This window comes from Hylobates moloch, unplaced genomic scaffold, assembly GCF_009828535.3.
Source record: "Hylobates moloch isolate HMO894 unplaced genomic scaffold, HMol_V3 SCAFFOLD_20, whole genome shotgun sequence".
Taxonomy (NCBI): Eukaryota; Metazoa; Chordata; class Mammalia; order Primates; family Hylobatidae; genus Hylobates; species Hylobates moloch.
Genome location: NW_026652295.1, coordinates 32209561 through 32222176, shown reverse-complemented (window position 1 = coordinate 32222176; position 12616 = coordinate 32209561). Strand labels below are relative to the sequence as shown.

At 58.6% G+C, this 12616-nt stretch overlaps 1 protein-coding gene across 2 annotated transcripts in view; it reads right to left on the bottom strand.

The window, feature by feature from the left end:
- The window catches only part of ITPR3 (inositol 1,4,5-trisphosphate receptor type 3), a 74785-nt gene that overhangs the window by 4943 nt on the left and 57226 nt on the right, over window positions 1–12616 (bottom strand). For both annotated transcript variants that reach the window (XM_032140331.2, XM_058432311.1), the window contains exons 31-52: window positions 11476–11727; window positions 11154–11279; window positions 10928–11053; window positions 8957–9077; window positions 8208–8398; window positions 7437–7585; window positions 7140–7248; window positions 6917–7007; window positions 6662–6831; window positions 6090–6264; window positions 5796–5980; window positions 5370–5570; window positions 5104–5214; window positions 4488–4583; window positions 4249–4350; window positions 4000–4086; window positions 3398–3508; window positions 3134–3326; window positions 2784–2909; window positions 2155–2327; window positions 1367–1531; window positions 461–653 (exon numbers count right to left, since the gene is read on the bottom strand). In XM_032140331.2, coding sequence (XP_031996222.1) covers window positions 461–653; window positions 1367–1531; window positions 2155–2327; window positions 2784–2909; window positions 3134–3326; window positions 3398–3508; window positions 4000–4086; window positions 4249–4350; window positions 4488–4583; window positions 5104–5214; window positions 5370–5570; window positions 5796–5980; window positions 6090–6264; window positions 6662–6831; window positions 6917–7007; window positions 7140–7248; window positions 7437–7585; window positions 8208–8398; window positions 8957–9077; window positions 10928–11053; window positions 11154–11279; window positions 11476–11727 — 3253 coding nt within the window. The remainder of the gene's footprint in view (window positions 1–460; window positions 654–1366; window positions 1532–2154; window positions 2328–2783; window positions 2910–3133; window positions 3327–3397; window positions 3509–3999; window positions 4087–4248; window positions 4351–4487; window positions 4584–5103; window positions 5215–5369; window positions 5571–5795; window positions 5981–6089; window positions 6265–6661; window positions 6832–6916; window positions 7008–7139; window positions 7249–7436; window positions 7586–8207; window positions 8399–8956; window positions 9078–10927; window positions 11054–11153; window positions 11280–11475; window positions 11728–12616) is intronic.

Below are 12616 nucleotides of genomic sequence, written 5' to 3'. Positions count from 1 at the left end.
CCTTATCCCCTGGCTCTGTCCCCAGTGTCACATCCTCCAGGAAACCTTCCCTGATCCTGCCAGCCCTCCACTGTCTGGCCACAGTGAAGGGTCATCACGTCTCTCCCCCATACTGGGTTGCACACTAAGGGCAGGGAGAGGTCTCTGTACCTCTAGGCCTGGCACACGGGCAGTTTCTGCAAATACTAGGTTTAACATGAATGACAGTTCAAGGGACTCCAGCCCTCAAGCAAGGGGTTCCTTAGGGGCCAGAGACCCAAGGCTCTCCCACCCATTCAGTGTGTTCCAGAAAAGAGCGAGGCAGACTGCTGTTAGCTAGACATCCCCAGAAGCCAAGAGGAGAAGCAGACAGGAGCCTGGTGAGGTAAGCGCTGCAGGTCCTGGTCCTGACGCCAGACATTTGTGAGTGAGACCCAACCTCATTCCCCACAACCTGCCCAGGAGAGGAAGCCTCCAAGACCTGTGGAGTGGTTGTTGGGCAGCCGGTCGACCTCGAGAATGAAGTCATCCTTGAGGAAGAGGAAGCCAACGATGGAGAAGAGGTAGACCAGGATGAGGGCCAGCAGGGCTGTCAGCAGGATGGAGCGGCCATTGCGGGTCACGCTCTTGATGACATTGAACAGCGTCTCCTCACGGTAGATGAGGTCAAAGAGCTGCAGGATGGGGTTGAGATAGGGATGGTGCCTTGAGGGGCTGGGCCGGCCAATCTCGCTGGGGATGCCACTGGAACCCTGAGGGCTGCCTGGGCTCCAGACAGTTTCCCAAGGCTCCTCCAGGGAGGTCTGCACTTAGTCGTAACCAAGCTGGGTGGGCCTGTCAGGGGAGCTTCTCGAGGAACCTGGAATTCTAAGGTCACAGAAAGGGAGTGGCCCAGGGGAAGGCATGAGGGGTGAAACGGGTGGCTGAATACCAGCCAACTCTTACAATGCACTTGCTACATGCCAGGAAACAGTGTAGGTGCTTTCCATGCATTAGCTCATTTCATCTCACAATTATTTTAGAAGGCAGAGGCTGTTATCCCCATTTTACAGGTGAGGAAACTGAGGCATGGGGTAGTTAAGAAACTTGCCCAGTTACACAGCTAGTAGTAGCCCAGCTGAGATGCAAACCCCTGGTCCAGCTCCAGTCCAGGCTTGAACCAACACTGTACAGGAGAAAGGGGTCAGATGGCCACCAGGAGTGGCCATCAGGGCCTTGAGGGCCAGGCTTGGGTCAGGCAGAGGAAGACTCTGAAATTTCACTGCTCCCAGTCCAGCAGCAAAAGGACTGGACAGAGAGACTGGTGTCGGGGAACTGCCAACAACTCATGGGAAGCCCCAACCACCCCATGCCCCCATCCAGCCCCAGCCCGCCCAGAAGTCCTCACCAGGATGCTGTAGAACAGCTCATGAGCAAAGAGGCCCAGGACACTGGTCAGGATGTAGCCCACATGGTAGAGGAATTCCATGTCCATGACCATGGCCTTATAGCCCCGGATGAAGGTGCCACGGTTGCCCACGAAGCTCACCACAAACACGATCTTGTTGGTCAGCTGGGGGTGAGTGCAAGGCATGAGGGTCAGTGCCCTACCACCTACCCTGAATCTGCACACATGCCCCCCAGTGCCCAGCTCAGAGCCTGGGAGGCACGGCATTAATGAAATTGCTTCCAGAAGTGCATCTAGGCGCCTGGGACTCAGAATACAGAGGCAGCCCCTTGGGTCCTCAGTTCCAGGAAGACAGTGAGGTACAGGCAAAGGAGGATGGGGACAGAGAAGACCACTGACTGGGTCTATCAGGGAAAGGTATTCCTTGCTCAGAGCACTTTATTTCCATCTGTCAGGAGATTGTCATTATATATGAATCTTCACGTCTGCCACGTAGCAGTGCCTCTGGGCAGTGCACAGCCAGCACAGTGTGCACAGCCACCCTGACCCTGTTGCTCCAAAGGGACTCTTGAATTTCTGTCTCTGAGTGCCAGCTGCCCTCAGGTGTTGAGGGAAAGGAAGAAGGTACAGAACAGTCCCTGCCACCAGTCTATAAGGAACTTGGGAGCCCAACAGAGAGGAGGGGATGGGACAGAGCAGTGGCTCCTGGAAGCAGCAGGCCAGCTTGCCGTCTGAATGCACAGTGAGCATGAGCTTGTTTGGGAATGGGGGCTCCCTCTGGCACTCACATTGAGGGCACCCAGGATGTTGAGCGTGGGCCCGATGCCCAGATAGTAGATGGAGCGCAGGATGAGCGCCACGATGAGGGGGCGGATGCTGTAGCGCTTGGTGAACAGGGCCGCGATGGAGAAGCAGATGAGGATCCAGAAGAGCAGTGAGATGAGAGGGGAGTCCAGCACGCCTGGGGGCCAGGGGTAGGGTGAGCAGGGCTCCCTCAAGCCCACCACGGCCCCAGAGCAGGTCCAACAGGTGTCGAAAAGCCACCTTCTCCTGGCAGCCTTCCCGGTTAAGTTCCTGGTGCCTGGTTTTAGCCTCCTTCATTACACCTGCCTCTCAGGCCTAAGCGGGAGGCCCTGTCCAGCTGCGGCTACCAGGTCTTGTTTCTGGCTGACACATCTGTGCATGTGCACGTGCCTGCATGCACCATCTCCCATGAAGTCAAATACCCTGACCATCCCCTTGGACCGCACCTGTGTCTCCATGATGGGGCGAGAGCCCGCAGGATGGCACAGGGGGTGCTTTTGCACACTCTGCATCTGGTCCCCTCAGAGGCCAGCTGGCCTCAAGACTCTGCCCCAACCCAGGGAGGAGGCATGGCAGGGCCTGAGGAACCTGCCGGCCAGCCCTGTGTTCTCACCTGTGGACGCGCCCTCCATGTAAGGATAGAAGAAGGCAATGATGATGTTGATAAACACGGCCAGGTTGAAGGAGATGCTGCCCCACAGGGTCATGCGGCGGGAGAACCAGTAGATCAGCGGCATGCCTGAAGAGGAGGGCAATGGTGAGCTGCTGGAGGGCCCTGGTGAGCACTCCCTGCCGCTTGCATGCGGGGCCCCACTCAGGAGGAAGCCACGCATGGAAGAGCCCTTCCTTGGGGTGAGGCGGGAGTGGGCGCAGGGCACCCACAGGCAGGCAAGGGAGGCCGTTATAACAGGGCATCAATGAGCAGCTCCAGACCGCCCCACCCTCCCGCCCTCGGGTCCTCACTGCGGAGCTTGCGCTGCCACTCCATCTCGTTGTGCAGGAAGGAAGACTGGTCGAAGAAGTCGCTCACTTTGCTGCCCTGCTCGTCCTGCTCGGTAGTGGTGAAGAGTCGGTGCTTGGTTTCCTCCGTCAGGAACTGGCAGATGCCAGGCACTGGGAACACGATCTGCTCCATGCTGCGGTCCTGCCGCACAATCTGAGCACACACAGCACATGGTCACACCCGGTGCAGGCCCCCGCGCCCGCCCCTGCTGCCCACAGGCCCACCTCGATCTGGGACGTGTGGTTCTCGTAGTAGGCCAGGGGGTCTTCCTCCTCCTCCTGTGCTGGCACTGAGGACTTGAGCATCTGTGACAGCTGCTTGTTGTTGAGGCTGAGCTGGAGGTGGGGAGGGCGCGGAGGTCAGGCCCCAGCCTCCACATCCAGGCCTAGCACTCAGCCCCCACCCTCCCAGGCCTTCGCCTAGCTCTGAACTACACTTCAGCGAGTGTCCCTGCTAAGCCAGACCAGGCCAAGCCCAGCCTGACTACCACTGAGCCTTGAGAATCCGGTGCCAAAGGGAGAGGAGTGGGAGCCATGACCAGAGAATCCCAGAGGATAGCGGGGGCCTCCTCAGTCCTGCCCAAGTGTAGCCCAGGTCCTGCTTGAAGCTTCCGGACCCACCCCAGACCCACCTGAGCCTTGCTTCCATTTCTGTCTGGGTTTCACCCCTGGCTGCCAGTCCCAATCAGCCCCCTGAGCTGTACCCCCAAATTCTAGCCTGGCTCATATTCTAGGGCCTCACTCTGTTCCAAGCCACGCCCTTGGGTCGAGGGTCCTCCCTGGGCTCCAGGCCCCGCCCCCACCCCAATCTCGGGGCCAGCACCCACCATGGAAGAGATACCCTCAGCCTCCTCCTCTTGAATGCGCTTCACCGGCTTCAGCAGGTGCTGCAGCTGTTTATTGTGCCTGGAGAGCTGAGGGAAAAGGCAGCACAGTCACCAGGGCATGGTGGCTGGGGGACATGGTGGCTGGGGGGCGACGATGGCGACTGGGGGGTGATGGCAGCTGGGGTGGGGCATGGTGGCCAGGGGGTGATGGCCGTCAGGCACCCAGAGGGCCATGGGTGGAACTGGTACCTGCAGCGCCAGGATGTAGATGTTATGGCCCACTTCACGTGGGCTCACCTCCGAGTTCTCACGCTCTTCCTCCTGCAGGTAGGCCTTCTTGATGACGTCCACCTGGAGGGGCAGTGCCTGTTCCAATGCTCTCTTCCTAGGGCGGTAGGGCCAGCCGGGCCCTCATCCCCATCCCAACACACTCCACCTGGTCCCGCCCACCTGCCCACCTGCCCGCCTGCCCACCTGCCCAGCCTCACCAGCTCCTGGGGTCGCAGGCTGATGAGGATGCGCTCAGCATTTTCACTGTCATGCCGGCTCTCCATCAGAGCCAGGAGCAGCTTGGAGGCATTGTCCTGGGTGGAGGGGCGGAGGAAGGCAGGCCACAGTCTTAGGACACCATGCCCCTGACAACTTCTCCCTCATTTCTCTCCATAACAGCTCTCCCATCTCACAAAAGGTCAGGTGCCATGACCTTCCCATCCTCCCTCCCCCGGCTTAATGAGAAGCATCCTGCACAGCCAGCCCACCCATAGGCTTGCCTTCACCCCCACTGTGGCAAACACTCAGCTACCCAGACAGCAGACACACACATAGCAAGTCCTCAGCTAAACCAGAACATATTTGCATCCAGAGTGAGTGTATGTTCCAGCATGCTTGCTCACACGTGCACTCATGTACATATAAACATGTGTATATTACACACACACCCTGCACACACCACACACTTGTGCATCCAGATGATGCCCCATCACACACACAATGCTAACACCCACACCTTACACACCACTATGCACACTTGACACACAAGTCACACATACGTGCATGCACATCACATGCACACCCAGCACTCACACACCTGCCACTGGGCCCCACCTTGAGCTGCAGCACCAGATCCATGCGGTACTTGCACAGGGGGCTGATGTCATTGAGGATCAGTGCGGTGATGATGTCTATGCCATTGGACTCGTGAGTCACAATGCAGGTCTGGCAGGAGGCGGTGGGGGACACAGGGCCCAGGCCCTCTCAGAATTGTGGCAGCTCCAGAGACCTCAGCCTCTCTCCCTGCCCCAGCTGGCTCCATCTACCCGCACGTCCACACTGCCACCCTGGCTGCCACTTGTGCCACCAGGACAGCTCACCTGGTTCTCATGGCAGGGGCCCTGGCAGTACTCAGTGAGGGTCTCCAAGGTCTGGATGACGAGGCCCACATTGTCCTCATTGATGTAGAGCCCCAGCAGCCCCAGGCCACCCGTGGTGCTGCCGCACATGATGTCCAGGAACTGCAGCGTCTCGCACACCAAGTTGTAGTTGGTTTTGTTGTTCTGACAGCGCAGGAAGTTCTGCGGGGCACAGAAGGGTTGGGCACAGCACAGCTGCAGCACGGAGAGGGAGGCTGGCCTGGGGAGCATGATCTTGTGTGCTGCAGGAGTAGGGGAACCACTGGCCACAAAGCAGCAGTGCCCAGGCAAGGGCACACATGCCATAGAGGGACACCGGCCACAGTGCCTGGTCTGCATGCCGGCTGGCCGGCAGGGGAAGGGGCAGGTGTGTGGCGAGGCGCTCACCTGCAGGTCCCGGTTGTGGTTCTCGCACAACAGCTGCAGAAAGCGCAGGATGGGCTGCATGATGAGCACGGATGTGCCCATCTCGTTGCTCTGCACACGTTCGCTCACCTCGTGCCCCCGGCGCAGGCTGGGGCCCAGCGAGTAGCGGGATGAGGAGCCAGGTATCGAGAAGGAGGCCAAGCGGCCTGTGGGCGAGACCTGGTGAGGCTGGAGCTGCCCACCCCCTTGGCCACCCCCCTGCACATCTTATCCTGGGAGCCCCGTCATGCCGTGCCTCTGCCTCAGACCCCTGACCTTTGGTGGTGGGGTCGACTGGCTCGCGGTCTTCATGTGGCTGGCTGCCCAGGTCATTCATGTTGACTGCCACCGTGGACTTGGTCTCCTGCTGGGCCCGCTTCATGCGGTCGTGCAGCACCTTGAAGAAGCGCTCTGACTTCTTGTCACTCATCATCAGGTTGTGGAAGGATTTCTGGAGGTGGACAGTGGCCAGGGAGCAGCCTCAGCACTGGGCCCTGCTCCTACTCAGGGCGTGGGGCAGGCACACCACACTGCTGGGGCCTGGCTGCAGGCCTGGGTGCTGGCGGCTAGCATCCATGGCCACCCGTGGGCGGCTCCATGCCCCATGTCTGCTCCTGTGTCACATGGTCCTTTCATCACCCCCGCATACCCCTCTGCCCCAGCCAGGCCTGAGCCCGTCTCCTCACCATCCTGCCCCCATCACACCCACCCTTCTCACCTCTCAGCCACTGCCCAGGCCTCTCCTCCTTCACACCCTCCTCGGCCTTCAGTGCCCAACTCAAGGCCCACCTCCTCCAAAAAGGGAGGGAGGCAAAGGAGGGCATGTCCAGGCCCCAGGCCCCCCACACCTGGATCTCTGTGTTGCCACCATCCAGCAGGCGGATGGCCAGGCCGATGCTCTCCTGGAAGATCTTCTCGTTCTTGGTGCTGGTGATGAGGTCGCAGACCAACTTGGTGGCCCCCTCCTTGTCCAGCCGGCACTGGGTGGCCGCGATTGCTGACCAGTCTGGGTCCAGGCCTGGAGGGGGGACTCGGTTGAGGGAGAGCTGGTGCGACAGGAGAGTGGAAGGGAGGGCCCGGGGGCAGAGGAAGGCGATACTGACCAGTGCCCATGGGGTCGGGAAGGTCCCCCCGCGAGGTGGACTTCCGGTTCTGGAGGTAGTTTTGCAGCAGCATCTTGCGCAGCTGGTTGCCCTGGGGGAGGATGGGAGTGAGGCCCCATTGTGGGTACAGCCCACCACTGACCACTGGCCTGACGGGCTTGACCCTGAGCCTCTGGGCACTCCTGACTGGCACACCCAGCACTTGCCCCACCCGGGCACTCACCCGGTCCCCGTACTTGGTCTTCTTGAGCAGCATCTGCTGCAGGGTCCGCAGCACCTTGATGCACAGCTTCTCCTCCGACTCCATGAGGTCCTTGGTGTGCTGGATCAGCCTGGGCCGGCCAAGGAGGCAGCTCAGGGCAGCCCCACACTGCCTGCCTCCAGCTACTTCCCCACCCCATCCCAGGCAGGAACACCCCCAGGCCCTCTGACCCTGTGAGCCTGTCTAGTCCCCACCGGGCCCTTCCCTGTCCCCTGCCGCTGCACCCCTGCTGCCCCCACGCCCGAGTGTCTTGCTCACTTGGACAGGAAGCCCCCACTCTCGCAGCGCTGGTAGGCCTCACTGCCCTCCAGGAAGAGCAGCTCAGGCCAGTGCAGGACGTCCACCAGCACGGACAGCTCAGCCTGTACCAGGGGCTTCAGCCGCTCCTCCAGGGCTGTGATGATGTCCTGGGGTGGGCAGGGCAGGGTCATTGCCAGGCCCAAGAAATGACCTGGGTGTGACCGCCATTCCCCCGACCCAAACGCCAAACAGCCCCATAGATTGCCCTGCCTCTGTGTGAGGGGCCCACACCCACAGAGACACCCTGAACACAGTGCGATGCCTGTCTGCTCAGAGTCCTGGCTGGGAGCTGCAAGGCCTGGCTTCTCTCCCAGCTCTGTGTGACGTTGGGCAAACCCCTTACCCTCTCTGAGCCTCGGTCTCCTGCCACGTGGGGAAAATAATCCACCACACCCCCTCTACAGGCCAACAAGATAGCGCACAGAAATGTGCTGCATAGACAGGAGGGCGCTGTAGGAGTGAGGGATGGTCCCAATCCCCTCATGAGCTCCAACCCCACTAGCAGGCCCCTGGGTTCTCCAGGCTTCCTCTGGAAGGAGGCTCCCCAGTCCCCTGCTGCTGGGCCGGCCCTTAGCAGCCCCAGAGTGTAGAGAAGCCAACCAGCCCCTTCCTGGAAGTGTGGGCAGGACAGGAAGAAACACTCCCCAAGAACTTGCCCCTCCAAAGTAGGAGAGCTGCTGAGTCAACCAAGCAGCTCCCAAGGCAGATGCCAGGCAGCCCCACACCCACCTGCAGCTTCTCAATGATGTTCTTGTAGTCCCACTGGTTGGCGGTGGGGGTGACGCGGGGGAAGGCCCGTGTGGTTGCCTTGTAGCTGGAGGCGTTCCGCTGGGCGGCAGCTGCACAGCTGGCTCCACTGCTGAGCATCGAGCTGATGTGGGCGTCCAGGTCCATGGGCAACAAGATGGCCCGGCCCTTGGCTGGGTGGGAAGGGAGGGGGTGCTGGAGTGCTGGTGCGGGGGCAGTTCAACCAGCCAGAGGCCAGACTCAGGGGTGCCACACCAGGAGACAGAGCGAACTAGACCAAGGGTCTGGGGACAGAGACCCCCCACCCTGGCCTATGCTTGAGGGACTGAGAGGCTTTCTTCTCCTTGTTGGGTAAAAGGAGTTTCTGCCTCTTTGATTCCCCCCTGGCTCTACCCTGACTTCCCCTTCCTCTCTCTCACCTGTCCTCTTCCCCAACTGTCCCTAACAATCCACAGGCCTCCCTCCTGCCTGAGCCCATCTGCAAATACCCATAAAAAACTCTAGCTGGAGAATATCGGCGAGCATCCTTCTCTGGGGAACTGACCCACAAGAGAAAACAGCTTCTCTCAATTGTCAGGATGAGGCAGACACCAAGAAGAACTTACTGACAACCACCTGGGAGCAGGAGATGGGCGAGCTTAGGGATAAAGTGTTTATTAGGAGGGCAGGCGTCCCCACTGCGAGCGGCAGGAGGAGTGGTTTGGAGCTGGCCAGCGCCCCGGCACACTCACCCACCATGGCGAGGGTCCGGATGCAGGCCTCCACGGAGCCCTTGTGCTGCTGCTGTAGCCACGGACACTCGAGGAGGCGTGTGGTGGACTGCAGCAGCTGCACCACAATCGTCTGGTGTGTCTGCAAGAAGTCACAGAGCCCACTGCTGCAGCCCAGGCCCCCACCCTGGGCAACCCCAGGTCCAGGAATCAGGGCCCAATCAGAATGGGCACGGGTGGAGAGACGGAGCCTTCACTAGCCACCATGTGCCTCTGTGCCAGTTGGAAAAAGGTACTTGTATTCCCTTCAGCAGTGTGTGACCTGCCCAACTGCACATGGCAGCCCTGTAACTCCCCAAGGCCGTGGGCTCATAGCCATGTTGCTGACCCTTTTAAAAAATGTTTAAAAAAATTAATGTCATAAAAAGGTGAAGGATTTACATGGTTCAAAAACCAAAAGGTTATTTAAAAGATAACACTTTGAGGCCGGGCGCAGTGGCTCACACCTGTAATGTCAGCACTTTGGGGGAGGCCAAGGTGGACGGATGACTTGAGGTCAGGAGTTCGAGACCAGCCTGGCCAACATGGTGAAACCCTGTCTTTACTAAAAATACAAAAATTAGCCAGGCGTGGTGGTGGGCGCCTATAATCCCAGCTACTCGGGAGGCTGAGGCTGGAGAATTGCTTGAACCTGGGAGGCAGGGGTTGCAAGTGAGCCAAGGTTGTGCTACTGCACTCTAGCCTGGGACACAGAGTGAGAGTCCATCTCAAAAAAAAAAGAAAACATAACACTTTGAGAAGTCTCTCCCCCATCACCCTCATTGCCCTGGAGCTGATCAAGGATGGGGAAAGCTGATACCGATTACCAGAGTTCCATCATCCCAATGGGATCCCAGGGCCCAAACAATGTGTGTCAAAATACACCACCCTTCCTGGGAAGGCGAGACTCAGCATTTCTCCCCCCAGTCTTAGAAGCACTATCCCACCCCACCCCAGCCCCTATGCCCCTAGGTAGCCCCTTTTGTTGGTTTCTTTTGTATCCTTCCAGTGTTTCTTTGATTTTGGTCATGTAGCAAGGCCCCTCCTTAAGGGAACCTGGCTCGCTTTCATTCAGGGGGCTCTGGGCTGAGCACTGGCTCGAGTCTGGGAATCTGGGGATTGACCGAGGAGCCAGAGATTTGAATCTTTTGAGATTCAAATCGGGCTTCTGTACACTGGCCTGGAGCCCTTCTGCTTAGGCCTTCAGAGGGCTGCCTGCCTATTTCAGTTCTAAGATCACTGTGATCAACTAGCCAGCACGAAGGATCTCTGCCAGGGAGACTGTCGTGATCCCTGCTTTGGCTGTACCATCCCATGGATGGCACGTCTACCTTATCTTTGGTGAGTAAGTGCTGCCACTCCGGGATCCGCCACACCCACTGGACTTAGGAGTTCCTTCTGGATGGTACCATTCCCACTGTCATTCTGGCCCACAGAAACTGAGATAGCGAATGCTTGTTGTTTTAACTGCTAGGTTTGGGGATAATTTGTTAACACGGTATAGATAACTAATACACTTAGGCTGGGCGCGGTGGCTCACGCCTGTAATCCCAACACTTTGGGAGGCCAAGGCGGGCAGATGATGAGGTCAGGAGATCGAGACCATCCTGGCTAAGACGGTGAAACCCTGTTTCTACTAAAAATACAAAAATTAGCTGGGCGTGGTGGCAGACACCTGTAGTCCCAGCTACTCGGGAAGCTGACGCAGGTGAATGGCGTGAACCCAGGAGGCAGAGGTTGCAGTGAGCAGAGATCGCGCCACTGCACTCCGGCCTGGGCCACAGAGTGAAACTCCATCTCAAAAAAAAAAAAAGATAACCAATACACTTATGTATCCTTTTGTTACTTCTTTCTGTAGTATAAGCAAATATAAATAAGTATTCTTATATCCCCCCTTCCCTTCACAAAAGCTAGGCAAGTCGGCCCAGGGGTGGGGGGAGAGGAGAAGCTCACCTGCAGGGAAGTGCTGTTCTCGGAGAATGGGGAGCTGAAGAAGGCGTTGATGGTGTCCAGCACGACGCTCAGCACGTACTTCTCCAGGGTGGGGTCAGCCACGCGCTTCTCACGCTTGCTGCAGACCTGAGGCAGGAGAGAGGGATGGCTGGGGGCTCCTCACATGGGGCCCCTCCACTCCCACCCCTCCTGGGGGGCTTCGCCCACACCCCTCACGGGGACAGACCCGAGCCATGTCCAGGGTGAAGTTCTCAAAGAGCGTCCAGATGTGGTTGCTGGTGTAGATCTCCTTCATCTCCACCTCCGTGTCCACGTAGCAGTGGTTCACGAAGTTCACATAGGCCATTTTCACCTGGGCAGCGGGCAGGAGGTCAGGGGCGCAAACAGGGCCACCTGGCCAGGCTCTCCCTGCCACATTGCTCCTGTCCCCTGGCCTCCCGGTTCCTGCCCACTTCCCTGGCTTTGCTTCACCCACTCTTCCTGTCCTGTGGCTTTACCCACCCCTTCGCCCCATCTCTAGCCGTCTTTCCCAGTCCCCCGATCCCCACCTCGGTGATGCAGTCCTCATGCGTCACCACAGACACCACGTCCTCCAGCGGCAGCAGGGAGGTGCACTTGATCTCAGTGTAGACATTTTTGCCCTCGGCACAGGCGGCCAGCAGGTCCACCAGGGAAATGTGGTACATGAGGGGGCTGTGGTCCTCCACGCCGTCGCGGGCGGCCTTCATCATGTCCAGCAGGTGGGCCAGCGATGCCTTATCATTGTAGAACACGACCACATCGTCACCTGCATTGGTCAGCTGCGGGCGGGAGGGGGCACGTGTCACACTCTGGGTCCAGCAAGCCCTGGGCTCCCCTCTCCGTTGCTTACCAGGGAGAAACTGGGACTTTGACCACAGCCCTTACCTGAAATCAGGAAAACCCTCCCCTGGCTGGGATTTGGGGGTTCCCCAGCTGATGTCTCAGGCCCTCTGCCCGCAGAGATATTGACCCCAGGACCCAGAAAGTCCCCACTTCTCCCCACTGGAAAGAAGTCCCCATAGGGGTCATCTCAGAGGCAGCTTCCTCCAGGAAGCCTCGCTAATCCCACCCTGCTCACCCCCTCCCTCCCCTGTGCTCCCGCAGCAGTTATTTAAACCCTCCTCGCTGAGCACACACTGCATCCCTCTCGTGCCAGCGACTGCATTATTCGCAGTAATATAGTAATAGAAATTAATAATTAACACTGCACAGCAGTTCCAGCACATCATGTCTTGTTTATGATGTCCTAATCTCCCTTCAGTGTTTGCTCCTTTCTCCCCCTGCCGCCTACACTGTCAGATGCTCGGAGCAGAGACCACATCTGTTCCAGATTTAGACTCAGCCCTTTATCCTTCGTGCCTTCACTCAACAGGTGTCTGTTGAGAACCTACTATGCGCCACACACTGGGGCCCTGGCGATGCTCACAAAGGACGGGGTCCCTGCCCGTGCCCCCCAGGAGGTGACACTCAGCTGATGTCCCCCATGCATGTACAGTCTGTGGCACGTAGCAGGTGCTTCCTGATTTTAAATAAACAATGACGAGTGACAAGTGAAGGAATGCATGCTTGATTTCTTTCTGGCCTATTGTCTGAGTTCTGCTAGGTGCCTGATGCTACTGGGACCCTGCTTGAGTTCTATCAGGCCCACAGGATGAGTTCTACCACATC